The sequence below is a fragment of the Myodes glareolus genome, chromosome 23, assembly GCF_982192425.1.
Source record: "Myodes glareolus chromosome 23, mMyoGla1.1, whole genome shotgun sequence".
Classification (NCBI taxonomy): Eukaryota; Metazoa; Chordata; class Mammalia; order Rodentia; family Cricetidae; genus Myodes; species Myodes glareolus.
Genome location: NC_142048.1, coordinates 45994397 through 46022387, shown reverse-complemented (window position 1 = coordinate 46022387; position 27991 = coordinate 45994397). Strand labels below are relative to the sequence as shown.

General features: G+C 39.7%; 1 protein-coding gene across 5 annotated transcripts; it reads left to right on the top strand.

Annotated features, from left to right (window-relative positions):
• Nucleotides 1–311: 311 nt before the first annotated feature.
• Nucleotides 312–23647, top strand: Rnf170 (ring finger protein 170). 5 transcript variants are annotated; one of them, XM_048456484.3, is made up of 9 exons: nt 312–455; nt 897–1127; nt 1287–1425; nt 3890–4030; nt 5871–5946; nt 9737–9845; nt 16348–16421; nt 18536–18646; nt 20627–23647. In XM_048456484.3, exons 3-9 carry the CDS (start codon nt 1349–1351, stop codon nt 20894–20896), a joined length of 858 nt encoding a protein of 285 aa, XP_048312441.2. In that variant the 5' UTR covers nt 312–455; nt 897–1127; nt 1287–1348; the 3' UTR covers nt 20897–23647. The 5 variants fall into 5 exon arrangements, with proteins under 5 accessions (XP_048312441.2, XP_048312443.2, XP_048312434.2 ...); XM_048456486.3 differs by lacking the exons at nt 897–1127; nt 1287–1425 and adding an exon at nt 3246–3318; XM_048456477.3 differs by lacking the exon at nt 897–1127.
• The last annotated feature ends 4344 nt before the right edge of the window (nt 23648–27991 follow it).

Genomic DNA, 27991 nt, shown 5'->3' with positions numbered 1-27991 from the left:
CCATTAGAAGTTGGTTTTCTCCCTGAGCACTTAGACCTTTCCAAGCAGCATTGAGTTTTTTAATGATACTTTTATCCACTGTCGCTTAATGATCACATGTAATCGATCATTTTATAGATGGGAAAAATGGTGGACTGAGGATGCTGTGCTAGTTCATTACCCTAGCAAACATCGGTGTTCCGGTTCAATCCCTGGTACCAAAAATAAACAGTAAATCTTAGCCGAAGCCGTCTCAAAGGTTCTTCTTGCAAACATTCTTCGTCTCAAAGGTTCTTCTTGCAAACATTCTTCTTACAGGTGCAGAAATACCTTTAGCAATCCTACCTTTGAATCTCCTCTGCTTGTGACTTCTGTGTGGGTGCCCCTGGATCTTTGTCAGACTAGAGTTCCTGCATTCCGTACTAAACTGTTTCTGTAGAAACCTGTGTCACCTTTCAGTGACTACATCTTGTTGGGTAAGTGAATAGTAAGTACATGTTGGGTTGACTTGGCATTGTCCCTGGCTCGGAGGCCACAGCCTTGCTGAAGGGACCTTGGTAGCCTAATGGTAGCCACCTTTACTCCAGCCTCTCGGCTGTCAGAACTTTGATACAATTGATTTAAAGTATGTCTTTTCAAGCCTTCTGAGTCCAAGGTGTTTTTATGCCTGATGTATCATTCCTGGTGTATTTTGTATTTCTAATTACTTTTCAGGACAGAAATTACATTAAAAGCTCCTTGAGAGTCATTGGAGAAGCCACATGATCATCAAGTTGCTACATGAACTTGAGGGCTGGGGAATGATCAAATTTACTTTGTTATGAGAAATTCTAGAATTTCTTTTCCTGACTCTTTTGTTGTTTGTTTGTTTGTTTGTTCCTCTGTTGACGTATCTCCCCTACCCCTTTCCCTGACAGCATTGGGAAATGACCCAAGATAGATGTGTTGGGGACTTTTCTGAGCGGTCTTTCTAGGCCTTCATCAGGTGGAGGCTCGTACTGAACCACAGCAGTCCATGAACTCAGCAGAAGGTGTTGTTGTTCCATATGACAAAGTTTGGATTTGGCTGTGAGCACACGTGTCAGAACAGATGAACATGTTTGTGACTTTTCAGAATTGGACTATGGAATAGCATTAAATACACAAGGGTCAGTGACATCAGTTTGTCATATAATCCCACGTGCCTTGGTAATATGACTGAGGCAATAGTCCTTTTATTCCAGTCTTAATTAGTAACATTAACTCTTATATCACATACCACAGGGCGCAAGTAACTGTATCTATATGTGTATATATATGTTTTACAGTTAAAGAGGCTACAGCAGAGTTCAAAAGATTTCAGGGCTGAGAGAAATTGCACTGATAGGTAATGAACCAGACCAGTGCCAGGAAGGAGCTGCTGGAGTCAGGCTTTGAGAGTGAAGCCAGAGTCCGTCCAGCCACAAGGTAAAAAGCCAAACTGAAGGTCAGGTGGGTGAGCAGGCTCAGCAGTTGAATAGGCTGTGCTGATAACAGGACCAAGCCAGGCTGAAACCCCAGGGACAATTAGAGAGTCCTCTGCTGGCTGGTCTTTGATGCGTACGTCAAGTGTCAGACCACAGGTGGTTGGGGCTGTGTCATCCCAGCTTAGTTGTACTGTACATCCCAGTCAGTGTTGTACTGATGGCTTTTGTGTATCAACTTTGCACAAGGTAGAATCATCAGAAAAAGGAGCCTCAGTTGAGGAAATGTCCCGATGAGATCCAGCTGTAAAGCATTTTCTCTATTAGTATTCAATGTGGGAGGGCCCAGCCCATTATGGGTGGTGGTATCTCTGGGCTGCTGGTCCTGTGTGCTGTAAAAAGGTGGACTGAGCAAGCCATGGAGAAAGCAGCTTTCCCTTCATGGCCTCTGTATCAGCTCCTCCGTCTGGGATTCTGCCCTGTTTGAGTTCCTGACTTCCTTTAGTGATGAACAGCAATGCTGAAGTGTAAGTCAAATAAACCCTTAACTGCCCAAATTGCTTTTTGGTCTTTTTTTTTTTTTGTCTCGGCAATAGAAACCCTAACTAAGGAGTCTGTTACTTTTATTGGGTCCAGGTGAGAGAGTTACACTTTCCATGGTCTGCCATGTTGGCTAAGTCCTTGTTTCTGGTTTCCCTGGTATGATTTTAATATGCCCTTGTGCCCTTACATTTTAACTTTATTCCAATACACTAATAGTATGTCTCCCTCTCTTCTTCCAGGAATAAGCCACTTATTAGTCTGTGCTGGGTGGGTGGTCCCTGACAGATGGTGCTGTTTGTGGGTCCCCACAACGGCTTCAGTTATCCAGTTTTCTCAGATGCACTGCTGAAGAATAGCATGGGAGAAATATGAATACTGGTGACAGCTGTGATGCCTCAGCCGATGTGCTTGGCTTGCCAAGCTCTGCTTTCTCTGATTGTTCGTTCTTAAACAGGGTTTCTCTGCACAACCATGGCTGTCCTGGCACTCGCTATTTAGACCCAGCTGGCCCCCAAATCACAGAGATCCACCTGCCTCTACCTCCCGAGTGCTGGGATTAAAGGCTGTGCCATCACACCTGACCTACAAGTACATTCTGAGACAGTGCTCATGTAGCGGAGGAGAGCCTTGAACTCCTGCGCCTCTTGTCTGTCCCTCCCCAGCATGTTTACAAGGTGCCAGTAATGGAGCCCAGAGCTTTATGTGTGTACAGCAAGCACTCTACCAACCTGCATTCCCAGCCCTGTCCTCAGGACTTTAAATCACAGCCGTAGCATTTCTAACTTAAAAATGAGAATACCTACTAAAGAAAAGGTCTTAACTGGCTCGCTGACCTGTCCTTACAGTATTTCAAATGTGCTTCTCCCCGGGTGAGAGCAAGTTCATTTTGTGGTAGGGACTGAAGCCGGGTTTATGGACGGTAGGCAAGCACTCCATCCTTAGTCTTGTTTAAAACTTTTCAGTGCAGTATTGTTCACAGTACAGAACTTTATTTAGTGAATACTCCCATCATTTCCCTTTAGTTATCACATAAGACTTTGAGCATTACAGTTTTGTTCACTGGGGTGTTGGGGAGAGGTACCTGCAGTTGACCCATAGTGTAGTTGGGTTGTCTCCTATCATACTTGCAGTGTCGGGTGCTATTGTTTTCTGTAGAATTTTGGGAGGAGTTTTCAGTCCTCCCTCTTTAGTGCGTGTACACTTGGTAAGTCCCTTTACTAAGTTCTGTGTGCAGAGCATGTGCTGGGTAATAAGCTGTGGACGACTGTGTTTCCTTTTCAGGTGCTACGACAGAGGGATGACATCTACTTAGAGACTTTATTTGATATTCAGGAGTTAGAGGAAAGCAACTAGGGTAGGAGAATATCTTTTCCTTAAAGTAACTAAGCCTAAACTGAGAAAATGTTTTAATTTACTTTTTGGTTTTGTTTCAATTTTTTTTTCTGCCTTTGAGACTGGGGTTTTACCTTGTAGCCCAGGCTGGCTTGGAATTCATCATGTAATGCAAACTGTCTTTGAACCCGAAGTGATCCTCCTGCCTTGGCCTCCATGCAGTACTGCACTCCATTTTATAAAGACCTGGAGATCAAATCCAGAACTTTGTGTGTGAGAGGCAGCTCTTCTACCAACTGAGCTACTTCTCTAGCCCTCCAGGAAAAGTATTTTTAAAAACTTTTACTTTAAAAAATATGTATATGGGTGATTTAAAAAATAGTTTCCTTAGAGAAAATAGCATTTTCTTCCCCAAATAATGACTCTGGAAAATTGAAAAAAAAAGTCATTAGTAGGGGAACCTTAACTGGAGCTGTACTTAATGGTACCTATGTTAAAGAGCATGCTGTAAGTATTAGATATATTAGGAGTAAGCCATACTTATATTGCTTTTATTGATATATTTCATTTTCACTTCTGTCTTCTTATTTTAGACCTGTAATGGCCAAACACCACAGTGAAGTCGCCAGTCTGCGACAGGACGACTCGGTTATAGAGGGAGTGAGCGATCAAGTGCTTGTGGCTGTGCTGGTCAGCGTTGCTTTGGTGGCTACTCTCCTATATGCTCTGTTCAGGTGAGATTAAAGGTCCTGTGTCTTTCTAGAGGTCAGTGACTCTTTAAGTCTGCCTAGAATTGCTGGTTTCAGTGACTCTGTATTGGTACTAAAGCATTTTATTTGCTATTAAGCTTTGAATGCTACTTTTATTAAGCTTTGAATAAGTACTTTTTACTGATTTACCTGGGTTATTTAAATTCATAGTTTACATTTTGATTTAAAAAATCAGTATTTCCTATGAGAGTATTCTAGTTTAAAAAATTTTATAATTGACTCCACCAGCTAGTTGGTGGTACAGATAATTCGTGCAAAATAGTTAGTCAGAAAAAGTGAACCAAAACAAGACAAAACAAAACAAAACAACCTCATTACTGATGCCAGTGCTCTCCTGGCCTAACCCCATTCTATTACATTAGCTGCTGACTTCTTGCTTCTGATTTTCCATTGTACTTGTTACCATGTTAGTGGTATGCTCATTCCTTAGTTTGCAGTGATAAAGATCATTACCAAGAAAGTTGCTGTGATAAAGACTATGACCAAAAGCAGGGAGGGGAAGAAAGGGTCTCTTTTTGGAGCTCTCAGGTCACACTCCATTACTGAGAGAAATCAGGGTAGGAATGGCAGGAATTAAAGCGGAGACCACGGAGGAACACTGCTTACTGGCTTGCTCCTCATGGCTTGCTTAACTGATTTTCTTTACCACCTGGGGACCACCTGCCCAGGGGTGACTCAACCTTCAGTGAGTTGAATGTCAATCATTTATTTTCTCAGTTAATTAAGGTTCTCTCTTCCCAGATATATCTAGGTTTATGTCAAGTTAACAAAAAACCAACCAGCACAGTTAGATTTGGCATTTTGCATTATATAATTTTAATTTCTGCAGCCTTCCCTTCTCCTTAAACATGAAAAATTAGGAGAAAGACCTAGTTAGATGTGAAAAAGTATTTACATGTATAATATGTAAAACTAAAACTATCTAACTGCTTATTTTAAAGAAACTTCACAAAAGAAATCTGTTAATTGTTCTATACATTAATTATTAGGTTGTAATAAATTCCCAAGATACCGGGCATCTGGATTTTATCATTTACCATTTAAACCTGATACCAGCAATGATATTAGATTTGTGAGGAAGTCGTTACAGAGTAACGTAGAATGCACAATCCTGGGATTGGAGTGCAGTTTCCAACGTCAGTTACACTTGTTACATTAAGTTACCGGTAGTTTTTTTTTTAATTTTTAAGAAAAATTATTTGTGTATTTTATGTATATGAGTGCTCAATCTGTATGCCAGAAGAGAGCATCAGATCCATTATAGATGTTTGTGAGCCACCATGTGATTGCTGAGAACTGAACTCAGGACCTCTGGAAGAGAAACCAGTGCTCTTAACCACTGAACCATCTTTCCAACCCCCATGTAGTTTTTTTTCTAAAGTTAAAAAAATTTATTTATTGGGCTAGGATCAATGAGCAAATACAATTGCCATGTCGGGTGACTTGAGTTCAGTTCCAGAACGCACACAGTAAAAGAGAAGCAACTCCTTTAAGTTATACTCTGGCCTGCCCATGTGTACTATAGCACACATACCCACACACATACACGTAGATGCACACCAAATAAATGAGTTCTGAATTGTTAATTATTATTAATGGGACTGGAGGACAACTGTGTAGAGCTAGTTCTCTTCTTTCCCCTTGACATGGGTTCTGGAGATCCAACTCGGATCATTAGGGTCACACATCAAGTGCCTGCATCCAACCGAGCTATCTCATCAGCTTGCGGTCAAAAATTAGTCTAATAATGCAGATGGGTTAATATTGATAGATTTTTCAAAATTCACTCCATTCTCTCTAACAGAAATGTACAGCAGAACATTCATCCAGAAAACCAAGAACTAGTCAGGGTGCTTCGAGAGCAACTTCAAACAGAGCAGGTATGGTTATGTAGTATGTATATTTGTGTAAGGGGATGTTTTAACTTCCTTTTACATGCAGTGGTGATGGGATGTTGGAAAATAACATTTGAGAAACATCAACTTCTTTACTTCTTACATTATATGATATTGTTTTTCAGATTAAGCACCTTGTTTTGTTTTGGTTTTTCTAGACAGGATTTCTCTGTGTAGCTTTGGCTGTCCTGGAACTCACTCTGTAGACCAGGCTAGCCTCACACTCACAGAAACCTGCCTACCTCTGCCTTCCGAGTGCTGGGGGTTAAAGGCATGCACCACCACTTCCCAGCTAACATTTTCTTTATTTGTGGGGGTTGGAGGGACATTAAGGCAGTCTCATGTGTTCTGTCTGGCCTGGAACTTGCTGGGTAGCTGAGGACGATCTTAAACTCCTAATTTTTTTTTCTCCACCTCTGTCTTAGTTATTTTCTTCTGCTGTGTAGAGAATAAGGCAACTTACAAAAAAAAAAAAGCATTTAATTGGGGATTTGCTTACTGTTTCAGAGGGTTGATTACTTCATTATCATCATGGTAGGAAGCATGGCGGCAGACAGGCATATCTATGAAGCAGTAGCTGAGAGCTTCCGTTTTATCCATAAATTGGAGGCAGAGTAAGAGAAGCCTGGGTAGACTTTTGAAACCTCAAAGCCCACCCTCAGTGACATACCTCATCTGACAAGGCCAGACTGATGTGGGATGTCCTGTATATGTGTTGCTTTTATTGTTTGATGAATAAAATTGTTTGGGCCAGTGGCTTAGCAGAGTAAAGTCAGACAGGAAATCAAAACAGAGATAGAGAGAAAGAGTAGGTAGAGTCAAAGAGATGCCATGTAGCTGCAGAAGGAGACAGACGCTGGAACCTTACTTAGTATGACACAGTCTTGTGGCGATACACAGAATAATAGAAATGGGTTAATTTAGCCATTTAGGAATATCCCTAAGTTATTGGCCAAGTAGTTGAATTAATATAGTTTCTGTGTGATTATTTGGGTCTGAGCAGTTGGGAAATGAACGAGCAGTCTCCATTTACACCAAACCTCCTAATCCTTCCCAGAATAGTTCACCACCTAGAGCCCTAGCATTCAAATTTCATATGAGCCTATGAGAACCATTCTCATTCAAACCACCAGGACCTCCTAAGGGCTTGGACTACTGGCAAGAGCCACCAAACTCAGCAGCAGATTGACGAGTCTTAATTATACTGATACATACATGATTTTTATTAACTTGCTCTAAAAAGAGAATAGTAATTTTTGTATTTGTTACTTGTATAGGAATAATAATTGGCCTTGGCTGAAATGCAGTAAAAACTTTTCTTTCTTTGTTTTGCTTTGCTTTCATTTTGTTTGCTCTTTTTTTTTTTTTTTTTTGAGACACAATCATGTATTCCTGGCTGGCCCAGAACTTGCTATGTAGACCAAGCTGGCCGCAAACTCATAGACATACTTGCCTCTGCCTCCCTAATGCTGGGATTACAGGTGTGAGCTACCACATTAGACTTTTGTTGTTATATTCTTGTTTTTTATGTTAAAATATTTTTATTAATTAAATTTTTTAATTTATTTTATATCCCGATTGCAGTTTCCCGTCCCTCATCTCCTTCCCGTAACCTCCACTCTGCCTCCCCTCCATTCCTCCTTTGTTTCCGTTCAGAAAGGGATAGAACATTCTTTAAAAAAAATGAAGGTGGAATTCTTTTATTTTAGTATTTAACTATTTTCTTTTTATAATATTAAGACTGCTGTGACTTTACCATCTTGGGTTAATTTGATGCTGTCTTAAGAAATATAAAATTCGGGACTGGAGAGATGGCCCAGAGGTTAAGAGCACTGACTGCTCTTCCAGAGGTCCTGAGTTCAATTCCCAGCAACCACGTAGTGGCTCAAAACCGTCTATAATGAGATCTGATGTTCTCTTCTGGCCTGCAGATGTACATGTAGACAGAATATTGTATATATAATAAATAAATAAAATCTTTAAAAAAAGAAATAATAAAATTCTAATTCCAATTTCTTGACATTGCATCAAAGTTATTTAATTCAATTTACAGTTCTATTTGTATTTACTAAATTTGATTTTTTTGTGAAGATTATTTTTTAAAAAATTTAATACCTATTTATTATATGTATATGAATGTTTTGCCTCGTGTGTGTGTGTGTGTATGTGTGCACCATGTATGTACCCAGTGCCATGGAATTCAGAAGAGGATGTTAGACTCTCTGGAAATTGATTACAGATGGTTGTGAGCCATCATATGAGTTCTGGGAACTGAACATACAAACTGTTGAGCCAGCTTTCCAGTCCCCGATAAAGCTGTACATTTTGTGTTAGTGCTAGCTAGTTGTCCAGGTCCTTAGGTACTACAGTGAATCCTACAAGTGGAGTTTTGGCCTTCATGGCTCTTATATTTCAGAATGATATTTGATGTGTGCGTCTTATACTGTAATTTCAGTCAACATGGCTCTTGGATCATAACAGTGATATCCAAGGAATATGCATAAATGTATGCATTCGATTGGTTTGGGGTTCTGAGATAAGGTCTCATGTAGCCTGAGCCTGGAACTTATTAGATAGCCAAGGGTAAGTTGGACTTCTTACCTTGCTGTTGGGACTCCAGGCATGTCCACTGAAAAGCATATTAACATTTACTCGCATGGCTTTGTGAGGACCAAAGTTCAAAGTTCAGTGGTGTTCAATTTTTTCTTCTTCTAGCATTCGCAACTCTTCGCTGAAGTTTAGTTCTGTTCTTGTGGAAGGTAGAGCAGACATGCAGCCCTTTTCCGAGGACAGCTGTTAAAGAACTGTAAATTCCAGGTCTGCCGGGACTACATAGCAAGAACCTATTTCAAAAAAAACCCCAAAATTGAAAATGTTAAAAAGTTTTTAAATGAATGCTAAGAATAATAGTCTGATATTACTTTTTCTCTTTCGATGGTATTAAGGATCAAACCCAGGGCTTCTTACATGCTAAGTGGGTGCATTCCCATGGAGTTACACTGAAGCCTGGTGTTTCTTTCTTTTTTCTTTTTTAAATTTATTTTTCTCTTTTATTCTTCTCTCATATATTCCATCTCGACCACAATTTTCCCTGTCTTCTCTCTCCCCAGTTTCTCCCCCAGATCTATCCCCACCTTACCTCTACCTCCCCTCGGAGAAGAGCAGGCCTCCCAGGGATATCAACCAAACATGGCACAGCAGAGACAGCCCCCTGCTCTCACTGTTAGGCATCCCACAAGAACACCAAGATGCTCAGCCATAACATTTATGCGGAGGACCTACATCAGAGCCCTCCCTACAGGTTCCCTCATCTCTGTGAATCCCCACGAGTCCTAGTCAGTTGATTCTGTGGGCCGTGTTCTTATGGTGTCCCTGACCCTCCAGTTCCTTTTACCTTCCCTCCCCTCCTCTGCAGGACTCCCCAAGCTCCATCTCATATTTGGCTGTGGGACTCTCCATCCACTCCCATCAATCGCTGGATGAAGTCTCTCTGGTTTCTTGATGATGATTCTGCTATAAAGCCTGGTGTTTCTTATTCTCTAGTTTATATATTCGCTTGTGGAACTCAAAATAACGTATGCACTATAATAAAGTAAAAGACAAACCTTGAGTTAATCTATATTTTGGTTTGAAATTGTGTTTAGGAAGGAAAGTAGAGGCCAAGTAGTTTAAATAAAACTGTATAACTTTGTAAACTTTTCAGTCTTGTAAGACCCTAAGCCATTATGTATGTGTAATTTCTGTTCTGAGAGGTGTGTCTGTGTTCTCTCACCAGGATGTCCCTGCTCCTCCTCGACAGCAGTTCTACACTGAAATGTACTGTCCAATCTGCTTACATCAGGCCTCCCTTCCTGTTGAAACAAACTGTGGACATCTTTTTTGTGGTAAGCAAACAATATCATACTTGGTTAAAATGACTACTCAGGACCTATGTGTGTACATAGGTTGGATTGATAATCTTCTTTTTATCACATCTTCTATTTCTTGAGAAAAGTAGGTTGCTTCTGATGTCCTGTTCTAGTTGCTCTCCCAACAGTAGTATATTATTTAAATGGTAAATATAGTAAAGTCTGAGGATGTAGATCAGTTGGTAGAGTTCCTGCCTTCATGCACTTGATCTCCAGGGCTGTAATCAGACTTGGTGGTGCATGCCTTAATCCTAGTACTCAGTGGAGGCAGAAGGATCAGAAGTTCAAAGTCATCCTCAGCTAGAAAGCAAGTTTAAGACCACCTTGGTTTACATGAGAGCCAATCTCAAAAAAGTGTGTATGTATGTATGTATGTATGTATATACACACACCTTTGTCTGTGTAATAGTATATATACACACAGATAGACAGGTATTAAACATAATTTATTATCTATTTAGTGCAGTAGCATTTGTGGGTTCTAAGGTTTAGAAAGAAAACCGAAGTTCATTAACCTTCTAAATCATTAGCAATGTGTTTCTTGGAGGAAGAGTTCAAGTTTACTAGTAACACTATGGGTCCACTGAGTCCTTCTTCAACTTTTGTCAGTTTATTTGTTATTTAGATTTCCCATAGCAAGAGTGTTCTCTCAAGAACTAAGCCACAAACCTCTATTACCTGTCTTTACTCTCTCTGTGTGACCTTAAGGAGTTGGAGATAGAGAATGAGACACCTAGAACACATGTCAGCATACAAGGGAGTATTTTCACATCAGTGTCAATGAGAGGTGCCTGCTGTCCCACATTGGCTTTCCTGATCCCTAAGAGACTTCATAGAGAGTATCAAGATACCGTTATTTCTTATTATGTCCATACAAGATTGGGATGTGCCCGCTGTGTACTGGAAGAATAATATACTTAATCTCATCCAACCTCACAAGTCAGAAACTGAGGTTCAGAGAAGGCAAGAAATTTTGTAATGAGTAACCTAGCTTTCAAACAACCTAGATCTGTCTTTACGCTCTCTGCTTAATTCTGCTTTGATTGGTGGCTTCCAGGAAGATGAACACTCCTAAGCACTGCTCTAGGTTAGCTATGTCGTCACTAGGTCTAATTTTCAGTGTCGGTATTTGTTCCTTTCTATCAGCCTCAAGTTGAATAACAAAGTGTTTTTCTTTTTATGTTTTACCCCTTGGACCTACAGATACTACATAAACATGGCTAGTGAGCAGGATATTAGAAGCGTCCTAACCCATTAGTATATACAATTAAGATAATTCTTAATTATTCCCAGTATGCTCTGAATTTTTACTTAAAGACTAATTTAAAATGTAGCATATCATGATCCTTTATTAGTGTCCTCTCTTTTGTGTCTTTTGTTTGACTTCATCATAGAATCTTTACAGTTTTATTATTGATATATTGATATTATTGATACCGCTGTGTTTGATGGGGATATTTGAAATCTCTACCTTGCAGTGCAGAGTTTTCCATACATTGTGATTCTTATACTGAATCTAGTTCTATGTTCCTTCAGCCATTAATTTCAAACTCCCCAAGATTTTCTTCTTAAATACTGGGTCTCTCCTTGTAGCCCTGGCTGGCCTAAAACTTGCTGTGTGGCCGAATTTCTTCAAACCCAGAGATTCACTTCCCTCTGCCGTCCAAATGCTGAGACTAAAAGCCTATCCCACCAGACTCAGCTATGGTTTTAGTTTGGATTTTTTTTGAGACAATATATTGCTTTGTACAACAGCCAGACACTGAACTAACTGGCAATACTCCTACCTCACCTCCAAAACTTTGGGATACAGGCATGTACCACCATGCCCAACCTCACTAAGGTATTTTGCCCAGTTCTCTAACATATGATAGAACACTGGATTATCTATGGAACTTATCATTCACCTTGGCCAAGGGAGGGTATTTCTTCTCTCAGGAACTCTGTCCAGCCCTTCTCTGAGCTCTACTGATGGTCTTTCAGCTTTTGTTTTGGTTCAAGACTCTTTGTGTTTGTTGCCTTAGTCCAGGTGTCATGGCTGTGTAGAGATAGTAAAGGACAAATCTGAGTGAGTCCTTGTTTCCACCGTGAGATAGGGTCTCTTGTTCACTTCTGCATATGCCACGCTAGCTGGCCTACAAGCTTCTGCATCTTCTCCTGTCTTCACATTCCATTTCCAGAGCACCGAGATTACAGACTGTGTCACTGTATCCAGCCTTACATGGGTGCTAGGGATCTGAACTCAGGCCCTCAGGCTTGAATAGCAAGTGCTTTGCTCACTGATGCATCTGCCTGCCTCATTTCAGTCTTTTAATTGTCTTTCGGGAATGCTGAATAGCAGGATAATAAGGATCAAGTGGGGGAGGGCAGCTAATGGCCATCAGGAGAGACAGACATCTTGCTGCTCTCAGACCTGTGATAGGTGCTCCTGATCCATCTGACCCACCTCCTGAATCTAGACAGGGTCTTGGTCGTCCTTCTGGCAGGTGTTAGCAGTCTGTGAGGCTTGGCAGACAAAATGAACTTGTTTGCCAACTCAGGCATAGCTGATTCACTGGCTGGATAATCCTGTGGGTTGAAAGATGGCTGTATTGTGTTCTTGCTGTTACCTCTGAGTCTGAGGTAATAGTTTAGATTGCTCCTGATATCCTGCTCCACTTGTTAGCTACCTTTTTCTTTTGAGATGGGTCTCGTGTATCCTAGATTGGTTTCAAATGTGCTATGTAGCCCAGGATGACCTTGAACTTCTGATCCACATTACCTCCCAGGTGCTGAGATTTAGGCATGCACTACCATACCTCTTTTATGTGCTGAGGGAATATTGATAACCCAAGGCCTTGTGTATGCTAAGCTAGCACTCCACCAACTGAGCCGTGCTACATACATTTACTTACTTAGTAAATTCAAAAGTAAAGAACTTGTTATGCAATTTCTCAAATAAATTTTCTGGATAGTAGTTCTTTTATGTAGCATAACCCCTCTGCTCCATTACAGTAAATTAGAATACTAACAGCAATAGAATCATCTTATTTGCATCTAAGGTTTGCATTATTTAACTGTCAGGCCTGTGAAATTTTGTTCTCATTTTGCAATTAAATAGATTCAGAGAGATTGTGACCCAGATGAAAGTTCAGTCATCTCTTGTACCAGATGATACTTAAGTATCTTTTCTATGAAGGGAGAAAATTGAATAAAAAAACAGTCAAGTGTCTAATAGCAGATGAATTGAAGCATTTAATCTGCTGAGTCATAGTTTTTCAGTGAAACCAAATGGTGTTACATAACTGGCATAATAAGGACACCCACACCCTAGTTTGAGGAAAAGATACTCAAGGCTAAATGAGTGTGATGTCTATCAAAGTAGGTTGAATTTTTGGGTGAAAAGGTCATAGATAAAGCTAAGACATGGTATCAGGCGAAAATATCACTAATAAATTAATTTCTGGGTTTTTTTGTGTGTGTGTATGCACCTGTGTATATATTTGTATGTGTACAGGCTCATGCATTTGTGTGGGCATGCAAGTATGTGTGCATGTGTGTATGCATACCCATTTTCACATATGTATATGTTGAGGTTAGAGATTGGTACTGATATTGTTGCCAGTCTGTTTTTTGTTGTTGTTGTTGGTGGTGGTGGCTTTTTGTTTTCTTGTTTGTTTGGGGTTTTTTTTGAAACAGGGTTTCTCTATTAATGTAACTCTGACTCTTCTGGAACTCACTGTAGACCAGGCTGGCCTCAAATTCATAGAGATCCACCTGTATCAACCACCCTAGTGCTAAGATTAAAGGTGTATGTCACTACACCTGGTTTATCTTAGTTTGTCACATCCCCTCCTCTAACCTGGAACTCAGTGGTTAGGTTAGACTAGCTGACCAGCAATCCCCCATAATTTCCCCCCTCGTGCTGGGGTTACAAATACATGCCACAGTACCTGGCTTTTACATCAGTGCTACAGAGCCAAACTCGGGCACTAATGCAACTCCCTAACCTCCTGGCTTTCATTTGTTTCACATGGACTCTGGGGACAAGCACTTCAGCAACTGAGCTATTTCTACAGCCCCAAGTTTTGCTTTCATACAGATTTTGTGTGAAATTAGAATACCCAAAGTACTTAATAAACTTTGTAACTAACACAGTAATAATAGTTTCGCTTTTAAACTCATCTTGAAGTTGTTGAATTGACTGTTCCCTAACTTGGCCAGCTTCTGCTAATCCAAGCGGTTGTTCACTGGTATTCTCACAAACCATTCCTTTCTGCTTGAACTCTTGTTCATAAAGAATACAAGTGTCTTGTCTCCTGTTTTCTACCTGTCTGTACCTCAGCTGTCCTACAAAGTTCGGCTCAAGTGCTGTACTTAGGCTGCCATCTGTATATATCTACTCCTTTTTGCTTAGCATTGCACGATTTAAGACTTAGCTATCTTCTAGCTGATTTGAGTACATCACTTTGTTTTCCACAATTGGTTTGCTATTACTTCTTCCAAATTCTGGCTCAGAGAGGTCAGAGTAAGGAACGTGGGTGCTGGTGATGTAGCTAGTTAGTAGAGTACTTGCCTGGCATACGCAAAGCTCTCTGTTTGGCCCTTTAAAATCATCAGGCAGTAAAAATGTTCCTTCATGTTAATGGATTGAAGCTAAGTGTTTATCTGCTGAGTGCCCCTACCCACTTTTGAGGTCTTCTCACAGGCAGGGTTGTCATCTTTGGTTGTTTTGTTGCCCATGAATATCTTCGTGTGTGAGTGTGTGTTTCTGTGGCATACATGTGTGTATGGGGAGGGTGCTTGTGGAGGCCCATATCAATCTCAGGTGTTGGTCATCAGAATACCTTCTTTCTTCTTTCTCATGTGTGTGTGTGTTGGGGGGTGGGATGGGTATGTGTGCATGTGGTGGTGACTTCCTCAGTCACTCTCTACCATATTTCTGAGATAGAAACTCACTCAACCTGGAGCTTGCTCATTTGCTAGACTGGGTGGCCATCAAGGCCCAGGAATGTTCATATTGCCACCTTTTCTGCTTTGGCATCACAGGCACAAATTGCAGAACCTGGATTTAAACAGTAGCAAAAAATGAACACGAGTATCGCGATGAACATTCTTTTATACTTACTCTGACCTTACATATTCAGCCAACTCCCCAGGCCTGACCTTTTCTCTTTTCTGAATTGGGAGGTGGCCTTCTTATTGTCATGGAGCTTGCTAGGTAGGCTGGGCTGGTTGCCAGTGAGCCCCAGAGATCAGCCTGTCTTTGTCTCCCCAGTACTGGGATCCCATGTGTGTGCTACAGTGTCCAACTATTTTACATTGGTTTGTGTTGCAAGGAGGGGCTGCTTGTTTGTCCTGGCCGCCCAGTTAGCTTAGCCCCAAAATAACCACACAGACATTGTATTCATTAAAACACTGCTTGGCCCATTAGCTCTAACTTCTTATTGGCTAACTCAAATTAATTGAACCCATCTCTATTAATCTGTATATTACCATGTGGCAGTGTCTTACTGGGTAAAATTCCCAGCGTCTGTCTCTGGTGGATCTGTGACTTATCTCCGACTCTGCCCTTCTTTCTCCGCCCTTCTTTCTCCCAACATTCAGTTCTGTTTTCCCTGCCTACCTAAGTTCTGTCCTATCAACAGGCCCAAAGCAGTTTCTTTATTAACCAATGAGAGCAACACAAAGTCAGAAGGACCGCCTACACCAGGTTTGTGGGACTAACTTAGGTCCTCATGTTTGTACAGCGGAGACTTTACTGACTGAGCCAGCTTCCCCTTCCTCATGAATATCATCTAGGAGAGTAAGTACTTCAAATATTAAACTAGGATAGACATTTTATCAAGGAAGCCTCATATTCCAGTGATTTTGTTTTCAGTTTTTGGAATGGCAGGGAGGAAAGGTTGGTCTTGAACTTGCTGTGTAGTTGAAGTTGGTCTTAAACTCCTGACCTCTCACCTAAACCTTCTAAGTGAAGGGATTATAACCACCACACCTCATTTAATTTGACTTTCTAAACCGTTGTTATTGTTGAAGCAGGGTTTCACTGGGTAGCCCAAGGTGGCCTCCCAGTACTGGGACTATAGCTATGTGTCAACACAGCCTGCTGGCTCAGTGAACTAAAACAAGTATTTTTCAAATACACCAAATTTGGAACAAAAAGTATTTAAGTTTATCATATTTAACACCATGTTTATTTTACATCGGAAACTATTTTCTGTGAGGCCTCAGTAACTGAGGTGTTTAATAATTGTTTTTTATTGTATAAAATGTCTGTTAATTAGTAGTTGAAATAAAAATGTTTTTTAATGGTTGAAAATGATTGCTAGATTTTAATTTTACCTGTGGGTTTGGTTGAATGAAATAATTTGTTTCAAGGAATATTTAATAAACAATAAACAGTGTTTAAAGAAAGGTAATGCTGTTAAATAGTTGAAACTTGGCCAGTATATATAGACTTTAAAGCTTCATTGTTGATATTTTCTTGTTCCACTAGGTTCCTGCATAATTGCATACTGGCGATATGGGTCCTGGCTTGGTGCAATCAGTTGTCCAATCTGTAGACAAACGGTAGTGTTATTTCATTTCACAAATATTAGCAGTTTTTTGTTTTAAAATGTTTTATGTGTATGTATGTACAGCCTGTGTGTGCAAGAACCCACGAGGTCCGAAGAAGGCCTCTCGAGCCTGGATTCTCTTGAACTGAACTTATAGTGACTGTGAGCTACTATATTGGTGCTGAGAACTGAACCCAGTCTGCAAGAGCTAAGTTTTCTTAGTCATTGGGCCATCTTTCCTGCCCAGGATTAACAGTTTTAAATTTTAAATTGAGCTACTTTTTTAGCCAAACTCAATTTTTACTTACTATGTCTATGACTTCACTAAGTTTTTTAAAAGTACATTTTAAGAACTCATTCAGGTATGCTAAAAAGGGAATTATATTTGAAATCCCGCAGTTGTAGTGAGAAGCAAGTAATAAATAAACTTATCCCAATTCCTAAGCCTTTGTTTTATGACCAGCAAAGGAATAAATGAACTAGTTAATCATGTGGCAAATGTTATCTCCTGCGTGCATATCCTTTGTTTTAGCTGTCATTTTCCCATTACTGTGAGAGCGGGAAAGCTAGATTTTCTTCGTTTCCTTTTATTTCTGTACATCATTCACTTTTCACTTTTTCTCACATGATCAGAAGAGAAGTTGATTTTCCGCCCTTAACTGTTTCTGTGGCTGATGTGTGACATGGCCAATCGAATTGCCTTAAGCAAACTGCCAGTAGCTCTTACCTTTTGCCAGAAACATGGAGGCCAGATAGTATATCTTGAACTAAAAGTAAATTCCACCATGTCTTAACCAGTGTTCTATTGCTGTGAAGAGACACCACGACCACGGCAACTCTTAGAAAGGAAAGCATTTAACTGGAACTTGCTTACAGTTTGGAAGATTTAGTTCATTATCATCATGGCCAGAAGCATGGTAGCATGCAGGCAGACATGGTGCTGGAGAAGGAGCTGAGAGTTCTACATCCACATTCAAATGCAGCAGGAAAGAGACACTGATCAGTGGTTTTCTTAAGCCAAAAAAGGATAAAAAAAAAAAAACCAACCATCTATAATGGTTCAAAACTAAACCTGTTCTTTTTTTAAAGATTTATAGATATAGATATAGACTATGCATATGAGCGCTCTGTCTGCATGTACATCTGTAGGTGAGAGAAGAGGGCATTGACCCCATTACAGATGGTCACGAGCACCTCTGGAACAGCAATGCGCTCTTACTCAGTGAGCCGTCTCTCTGGCCCACTAAACCTGTTTTGAGTCCCTTCCATTTTATCTCATATTTATCAGCAACTATTCTTTGCATATTGTTACGTTATTAGCTATAATTTTTCAAGGTCTCTGTACTGTCCTGAGGCAACTGTGTGCTATCTTTATCATGGCCATGAAAGTAGCAAAACCAATCTTTGTTAGCAACAGTACCAAGACTTATATCTGCTTTTTACAAAAGGAATTGGTGTTTCAGAGCGTCAGGCCATGCAGTACTGTAATTTCTGTATTATATATCACTCAAAGATGTTGAATCTGAGTAGAAATGAATCATTCAGAAATGCTCAGTCTTTTCTTTGATAACATAAGGGTATTTTGTTTTTGTTTTTGTTTTTTGTTGTTGTTTTTCAATACAGGGTTTCTCTGTAGCTTTTGGAGCCTGTCCTGGAACTAGCTCTTGTAGACCAGGCTGGCCTCGAACTCACAGAGATCTGCCTGCCTCTGCCTCCCGAGTGCTGGGATTAAAGGCGTGTGCCACCACCACCTGGCTAACATAAGGTTTATATTTTTAATGTTTTTGAAAATATTTTTAACACTGTTACTGAAGGTTTTCTTATCCTTTTATTTCCAAGTATGTTTTCCCAGAGAACTGAGTTTTAGCCTCTGATACAGGCAAGAAAATATTAGAGTAAGTGTTTAGATGTGGAGCCCATTTTATCTTGGAGGAATTAAAATTTACACTTTGTATGACATTTTACAGTAAGGCAGTGTAATTATTTACTTGTTCCCCATGTTGCCTTTACCTAAGGAATGAATGAAATACACATTCAGAAGCTTTTATCAGTCTTTTGAACAACACAGAGTGAGAAACTAATAATAATGTTGCAGAAGGTGTAACAGCTTTTTCCTGTAATACACAGGTAACTCTACTGCTCACAGTCTTTGGTGAAGATGATCAGTCTCAGGATGTTGTAAGACTGCATCAAGATGTTAATGATTATAACCGGAGATTCTCAGGGCAGCCTAGATCTGTAAGTACTGCTACAGCAGGTGCAAAGTCAGAAAGAACCTTTATATTTTTTTATTTGTAAAATCAGATTTACAGTGAGACCCTGGACTATATAAAGTGTTATCAGGTGTTTTGGACCAAGTTTTAACCATCATTGCTAGTCAATAAGTTAGAGCCTTCACAGGGGCCACAGTTTTTTATTTTTGAGACATGTAGCCCTGGCTTGTCTGGAACTTAATATATAACTAGTCTGGCCTTGAAATCACATAGGTCTACTTGCTTCTGCCTCCCAAGTACTGGGCTTAAAGGTATGTGTCACTATGCTCATACTTAGTTTTTGACCTAGCATTAAAAATGTTTTGTTTATATATGTATATGTATATGTGTGTGTGTGTGTGTGTGTGTGTTCTTGCATGTGTGTATGTACACCACATGCATATAGGTGTCCATGATGGCCTAAAGAGGACATGAGTATCTCTGGAATTGGAATGGTGATTGTGAGCCACCAGTGTGGGTGCTGGAAACTGAACCTAGGTCCTCCACAATGATAGTAAGTGCTCCTAACATCTGAGCCATCTCTCCGACCCCAGGTTATTTTATTTATTTTACACATATTCTCTAGGGATATCTATGGAATGTGGTAGCCCTCTGCCCTGCATATGTGTGTACACACACCTTTGTGTGGGTTTTCTTTTTTTAGATTTATTTTATGTATGAGTGCTTTATCTGCATGTATTCCTTTATGCGAGAAGATGGCATCAGATCCCGCCATAGATGAATATAAGCTACCATGTGGTTGCTGGGAATTGAACCTAGAACCTCTGGAAGAACACCCAGTGCCTTAACCTCTGAGCCATCTCTTTATCCCCCCTGAGTGTGTTTTAATGTATAATACTTACCCAGGGCTGATGGAACAGACATGTAATCCCAGGTATTTGGGAAGCTGAGGCAGGAGGATCACAAATTCAAGGTGATGAGTTGCTCTCTGAATAAAAAAAAGAGATGTGGGGATATAGCTCAAGTATAACACTTGCCCACCAAAGGCCCTGGGTTCAGTCCCCAGTGTTATAAAACTGTACATAGTCTGGTGTTTTATTATTTATTTATTGTTACAAAGGCATTTTCTGTACAACTTTTTAGTTCTTAGTAATTCTCCTGGGTAATTAAATACTCAATTTTTGTTAAATTATTTCTAGTATGTTAGAAAGTTGTAACCCAAGGTCACCTCTTACGATAATTGATTACTTTTAATCCAGCCCAGATATATCTTGATAGTATATTTGGCACCTGGGAACAAATCTCAGACTATAAGCCTATATCATAACTTTTTTGAGACAGGGTCTCATTCTCTAGTCTAGACTGGCCTTGAGCTATTGTTGATCCTCCTACCTTCCAACCTCCTGATGCTGGAAACTATGGGTGTGAGCTACCATTCCTGGCCTATGGTTTCTTGACTCATTTTGTTAAATCAGATTATTGATACTTGAATTTTGCATGACTTTAGACTTAGAACCACTTAACTGAAATGCTTGAGACATGTTTTCTCATTTCAGAGTATTTGCATGGACTTTACAAATAGAGCCCCCCAAATCTGAAGATCTTAAAATCATAAATTTGACATGTTCTGAAATCCAAAACATTTTGGCCCCAGAGTTTTAGACTTTAGAAATTTTTATTTTTCAGAACACTTCAAAATTTTGTAGCATTTGAAGTATTAGACATTCAGATAATGTGTATCTGTATCCCACATTTTAAGCATTTTAGTACTTTATTACTTTTTAGTTATCTACAATAAAATTTGTTTTATAAGAATCTACTAACTAAACTATTTTTAAATAAAATCCATAATTGGAAAACCTAGTATTATGTGTGTCAAACACCTTAATTCATCTTAGCTGAGTTTATACATTGTACAAAAATTATATTACTTTTTTTTAATTATATTACTTTTTAATTTGATATAATAGATGTTAAATTGTCGTGCTTGCTTTTCCTCCTTCAGCTTATGGAAAGAATCATGGATCTCCCCACCTTGCTGAGACATGCCTTCAGGGAAGTGTTTTCAGTTGGGGGTCTCTTCTGGATGTTCCGAATTAGGATAATGCTTTGTTTAATGGGGGCTTTTTTCTATCTAATATCACCTCTAGATTTTGTACCTGAAGCCTTGTTTGGAATTCTGGGCTTTCTAGATGACTTCTTTGTTATTTTTTTGTTGCTTATCTACATCTCTATTATGTATCGAGAAGTGATAACCCAAAGACTGACTAGATGAAAATTAGTTTACTAGAATATCTGCGCTTACATAAAAAAATCAGGCAGAGAGATCCATGGCAGTATCCATCATCCAAATACTATTTTACAAGCTTAAAACATTTGGTTATCATTTGACAAACGCCTAACAATATACAACTGGAATATTTACATCCTGCGGGTTCTAGTGATAAGATCAGATTTACAGTGATCTACAGTTGTATCTCAAGTCTGTCTCTGTAAAGTTTGAAACCAATTGGAAAGGGATACTTTGTTATTTTTCCTTTCTGCAAATTACTTAGCTTAGTTAGATACATAGTTCAGTATTGCTAAATGTACAAATCATCATCCTCAGTGGATACCCATACAATAATAGAGAACTTTGAAACTTATCTAAATATTTTTGTTGAAGTCAAATATTGTATGCTACTAGGAAAAAGCCAGTGTCTCAGTGTTAGCTAAGCTTTGTGAACTTGGAGAAGTTCTGCTTTTTCATTTTTGTCCAATTTGTGATCAACTGAAAATGAAAGAAACTTGAACTTCATTATTTGACTGTATTTTCAGTCTATGGAACACTTTAATCAATAAGAGAATTAACAAAGTGAAACTATACATCTCCTGGAGGCACTTTTGACATTCAGTTATGACATTTAACCAAGAGTTTGATTTTTTTACTGAAACAAATACTATAGTACCTTGTAGCCAGTTGTGGTGGCTTTATATCTGTAATTTCTGCATTCAGGAAGCTGAGGTAGGAGATTGCCACAAGTTCAAGGTCTGCCTAGGCCATATAATGAGTTCCAGGTCAGCTTGAGCTTCAGAGTGAGGTCTTGCTCAAACCAAAAGCAGGATAGTAGGTAAAGGTGCTTGCTGCCAAGCCTGACAACCTAAGTTTGAACCCTGGGTCTCAAATAGTGGAAAGAGAACAGAGTCTTCAAGTTGTCTTCTGACCTTCACATATGCCCTGTGGCCCATGTGTGCGCGCACACACACAAAGTCAAAATGCAATTAGAAAGAAAACATAAAAGCAGCTTGTAAAGGGAAATTATTTTGTTTTAGGAACATAAGTAATATTGCAACACATAGTATTTTGACACATTTTTTGAGGAAACAGGATCTTCACTTCTACTGATGTTAGTCAGGGCTTCAGGAAGGTACTATGAACAGTGTATATATTTTGCAAAGTACGAGTGAACTCTTGCAGCAAAATGAAGGCATTTGATTAGTTAGTTGTCTGTTGCCCTGAAAATGCATATACTATCTTGTAGGTAGCAATATTTGGCTCAGATGCATCATGTCTTGTGCAGAATGAGGAAATGTGTATGAGATGTTGTGCAGTGAGGTTCACTTGTTTCTTCATGGCTGTGGCACAGAATGTAAGGCCTTGGTTCTCTGAGAAGAACAAGTACCGTAAGCGTGGGAGCCTCACTCCAGCTGGCACAGCTTACAGGTGAGCAGCTGGACAGGGGCGTGTGAGATGATGCCCAGAGAGCCATTGTCATCGGAAATTACCATTGTTGTCTTAGTTAGGGACCGGACATAGAACTAAAATCTGTCACATTCCCAAATTAATCAGATTAGCTGCCAAACAATGAGATTCTGAATGAAATGTCATTTTTTTTCCCTAGTTTAGACTTAACAGAGCTGTTGTCTGCCATTAAAAACAGAATACCGAAAAACAGCACTTAGATATAATATGATCAGTGCAATTTCTCATAATTTTTCCTCTTATCCTTAGGAAATTTCATAAGCAAGGTAGGGTATTGTCAGCTTCCTGTTTCAGAGATGAAACTTCATCCCGTGGATGAAAAATTTTTGTTGTATTTCCTAACATATAATGGAACTAGTGATATTTAGGTAGACATGAAAGCTAGTCTGAGAAGCAGCAGGAGGGAAACTGGAATTCTCTGGGAGTCAGGTTTTCATAATACATTATTCCTTCACTGGAACAGTTCTGGTGCTCCTGAGCAGAAAGCTCTAGAAGGGTGATTCATAAAAGGCTTCATCAATCTTGAGTGCATACTTCCAAATCAAGTCAGAGTGGTATGCACCATAAAGACATGGCTACTCATCACTGATGTGGAGAGCTGTTGGGTAGTAGGAGCTTGTCACCAGACTGGAAGAACATTTCCACCCTTCAAAATTCAGTGTGGACTACAGACTGTGATTTCCTGAAACGATTTTATTTTATGTGCTGGTGTTCTGCCTCAGATGTCAGTTCTGTAATATCTGGAGCTACCGCGAATACTGGGAAGAGGCGTATTGTACAAAAGTTTGTAATGTACAGAACCACTGTGTGACTGAAGTCTTACTAAACCAAAAGGGAACATACTGATACCTCAGAATCTTACATCTTTACTGATCATTAGAGAGAAATGCAAAATCAATTTGAGAAAGTATTTAAGCAAGTACAATCAATCAGTGTTTTAAACATCACAGTAATACTTCTGTACTCAGAGGTCATGTAAAGCAACAATTTGATTTTTTAAACAAAACATAGTAACTGTCACGAAAGAGATGGTGCAAGCCCAAGAACAAACAATTTGAGCAGCTCTCTGGGGAACGAGAAGGGAAACTTCCGTTAACAGCTCACTAGCAGGGCTCAGCACCTACGTCCTCGGTGTTCTAGAGGGCAGCAGACTGCTCCCGAGCCCCACGGCTGTGCAGACGCCTACCTCAGCCCATGCAGAAGATCAAAGGCTTCTTTCAAATTTTGTGATTTGGAGAGTTTGTTCAGCATTTATTCTTTGGAATAAAAATAGTATAACTAAAACTTTTAAGGTGTTATGCTTGTTTCTTTGTTTACTTTAAAATTTACAACTCTTGAAAGACCACAGTCACAGTAGTGTTTAAAATATTTTGCATATTTACATTTTACTCTTTACTATATTCCATACATTGTACACATTTGTTTTTATACATATATTTCTTTATAGATAAATAAATAATATAACTTTATTATAATTTATTTACTCAGTGTTAATTCTGGCCATATACTTTTTGATTTATGTAGTTCATTGATAATGAACTACAGGAGGGGAATTTTTCCTTTCTTGTTTTTGTAGGGTGGAATGTGATTTTTTTATATATTTTTACATCATCAATTTAGGATATGAACATTGTCCATCAGCTGAATCTAGAAAGTCTAGGTCCACTGTGAGCACAGGAGAGACCTGGAGATGAAGGGATGGATCAGTGGTTAAGAAGTGGGCACTGGCTGCTCTTCTAGAGGACCCAGGTTCAGTTCCCAGCATCCACATGGTAACTCCAGCCCTAGGATATCTCATGCCCTCATCTGGCCTGTTGTGGGTACACAGACAGACATGCAGGGAAAACACCTATACACACGAATATAATAAAAAAAATTATTTTTTTAAACACAAGGGGCCACCTAGAGAAAGAAAGGGGTATAGGTTAGCATCTTGTAATGCTTGCTAGACAACAGTAGTATCTGTTTTCCTTTCAAAATATAGCTAATTTATAGGCATCAAATAATGTTTTTTTTCTTTTTTTTTTTTTGGTTTTTCAAGAACATTTTTTCTTGACTGGGAAAAAAGGTTACTATCTGAAACATCCTTTTGTTTTTTTTCTTTTGCCACAAGGTCTGTCTCAAAACCAGGACTGCTTTAACTTTGCTTCTGCCTCCTCTCCCGAGCACTGGTATTAAAAGCATATACCAGCACACCTGGCTTGAAACATCTTTTTGACAAAACACTCAAAATCTTTTTCCAGATATTTGGTAAAACACGATCTTTCCTTGTAGCCTCTGGCATTTAGTAACCACTTTCCGGTGGTTTTCTCCATCAGAAGTGGCCATCCAATAGCACATCACATTTCAAATTAACGTTGTTTGGGTATTTTAGTTTTTGTCTGGTTTCTTTAAACATCTATTTTATGTGTTGTGGGGGGCATGTATGTGGAGGTCATAGGACAGCTTGGGAGAGTTAATTCTCCCCATCCATGAGGGATGTCTCAGGGACGGAAGTCAAGTTGTTGGGCTGGGCAGCAAGCATTCTCACCTGCTGAACCACCTCACTGGCTCCTTTGTTCTCAGACGCAGTCTCATGTATCACAGGCTGGTCTTGAACTCCTGTGTGAACAGAGATAACCTTAAATACCCTCTCCTCGCCTTTACTGTCTGCTGCAATTACAGGAATGTACACCATATATAGATTATGGTTTGCTGGGAATTGAACTCAGGCCTTCCTGCATATTAGATAAACAGACTGACTTCTGAGCTATATCCCTAGGCCTTGTTTAGGTATATTTTTCTTAATACCACTGCACCTGGAGGTCTGAGGTGCAGCTTTTCAGGAGTTGGTTCTGTCTACCATGTGAGTTCTAGCAAGTGCCTATAATATTATATATATGCACCATCTTGCCAGCTGTTTGGATTCCCCCCCCCCCCCATTTTTAAGACGGTCTCAATACACAGCCCTGGCTGGTTTTGATTTGACAGAGAAATACCTGCCCCTGCCTCCTGAGTGCTGGAATCAGAGGTGTTTGTCACAACACCTGGCCTCTGTTTATATATTCTCAAATTTGAAAACAACTTGTTTTATCTTTAAGAAAACAAATTATTTAATTTGGCAGTGTGTTAATTCTGCATACAAAAGGTTGAAGTTACCTCAATGTCTCTTTGTTCAGACAGGGTCTCACCATGGAGCCCTGTTAGTTTAAGTAAACCAAGTTGGTCTCAAACTCGTGGTGACCTTTTTGGGATTGCAGGCGTGAGCCACTGTACCCAGTTCTTAAACAGTATCTCTTTAGAATTGGCCTTGGCCACTCACTCCTCAGGCTAGCACACATCTTGCATTCAAGTTTTGTTGGCCCAATTTCAGTTTGTCTTTCTTTTCAGAAAGTCCTCTTTCCTGGCAAACTCAACCCTAAGAACAGTTTAATCTTCAAAATGAAGCCTTTTAAGACAATTGATATATATGCAGTATCAGATATAATACAAGATTCTGTGTATAATTTACCGTTTCATCCATGGTAGCATCTCATAGAACTATAGTACATACGGTACAGTAATTGGTATTAGCAACTAGAATCAGAACCAAGATATTGATTCTGCTATAGTCAAGACTTTTATAAGAGAGTTTTATCACCACAATTTATCATCACATATACTTTTTTACTGACACTTTTCTTCCCTCCCCCATACTCCTCCCCCCAGATAGGGTTTCTCTGAGTACCCCTGGCTGTCCTGGAACTCACTTTGTAGGCCAGGCTGGCTCTGAATGAGATCCACCTGCCTCTGTCCCCTAAGTGCTGGGGTTAAAGGCGTGGGCTACCACCGCCAAGCCCCATAACCTTAACTGCAGGGAATCACTAATCTGCTCTCCTTTCTACAAGTTTGTCATTTTCAAGAATAATAGTTGGGCATAATGGTGCATACCTTTAATCCCAGCATTCAGGAGGCAGAAGCAGGAGGATTTCTGAGTTCAAAACCAACTTGATCTATATAGTGTGTTCTGGAAGAGTCAGAGGTATAGTCTAGGGGCTGGGGGCAGTTGTTACAATAATATATAATTTGCAACCCTTAGAGTATTTTGGTGATTTTTTTTAACTTGCATCAATATTTGATGACTACCCAGGTTGTGTGGGTACCAATACTTCATTCTTTTAGTATTCTGTGGAATAGATAGTCCATGTTTACTTAACCATTAATTAGTCTACTAAAGTAATCTGATTGTTTCGGCTAGGTGGCAAATGCTTTTAACTTGATGAGCCATCTTAAAACATCCAACATCTTAAAACATCCAACAGAAGTTTTAAGGTCATCTTAAAACATCTTAAAACATCCAACAGAAGTTTTAAGGTCTCTGGCACCTAATAATTTAAATATTAATTGGCTTGTTTATTGTGCTTAGAATCAAACCCAGAGTCTTGTCTGTATTAGGCAAGCACTGGACTACATCCCCAACTAATTTAGTTCATTTTGCTTGAGACAGGGTCTCACTATGTATTCTTAGCTGCCTGGAACTCACTGTGTGTACCTGGTAGGCCTCAAATTCAGAGATTTTCCTGCCTCTCTCTGCCTCCCGAGTGCTGGGATTAAAGACATGCATCACCACATTTGGCAACATTCTTAAAGTTATGATAAAAAGAAAACAAGGTAGAATGTAGATTTAAACAAGCTTGTACTTTATTACTTCTTCCCTGGCTTTCTTTTGTGTATCTACATTGTACATTGAATACACATTTTGACTGTGCATCCCCATGTCTGCAGTAGCATCCCTTGCCCTACCCCAGTTCCAATGTACAATGAATGTACTCTGTACCCCTCCATTTTGTTAAACTATAAATGGTCCATAAACCTGGGACTCAGCTGTGGAGAAGCAAGAGGTACTAAGGCTCTTAGACCAGTGGTTCCCAGCCTGTGGGTTGAGACCCAAGTGTTAACCCTTTCACGGGTCACCTAAGGCCATCAGAAAACACAAATATTTATATTAAAATTCTTACCAGTAGCAAAATTACAAAATAATTTTTATGGTTGTGGGATACATGAGGAACTTTTTTTATTAAAAGGTTGCAGCGGTAGGAAGGTTGAGAACCACTGCTCTCAGACACTACGACTTAAGAAATCTCCAGTGTCAGGTCAATAAGCTTTGAGGCCTGCTAGTAAGGGCCTAACCCATTTCATGGCATTAATATTGGCTGTATGCATTCAATCCTTGACCTTAAGCGAACTTGGGTCTTACCAGCCACTGTCTGCATCTTCTGATATAACCCATATCCCAACATGAGAGAATGGGTGTACCATGAGGAAACATGCCATCTAGTTCAAGTTGGTGGTGCATGCTTATAATCCCATCACTCCAGAGGTAGAGGCAGGAGGATCACTGCAAGTTTGTGGCCAGTCTGGGCTAAAGACTATCTGCTCAAAGTCCCATATAGTACAGGCTTTATTCTTTGAGACTATGAAGCTATTGTCTTTCCCCCTCCTTTTTGAGAAAGGGTCTTGTTTAGTCTTCCTGGCCTCAAGCTTATACCACGTTCCTAGGTGGCACTGGGTTGTTGACTCACTTGTCTCCAGCTCCCAAGAGTGGGATTTCAGGTCTGTACCACTATGCTTGGCTTTCTTACAACAGTCTTTTAGAGGACATAAGCCATG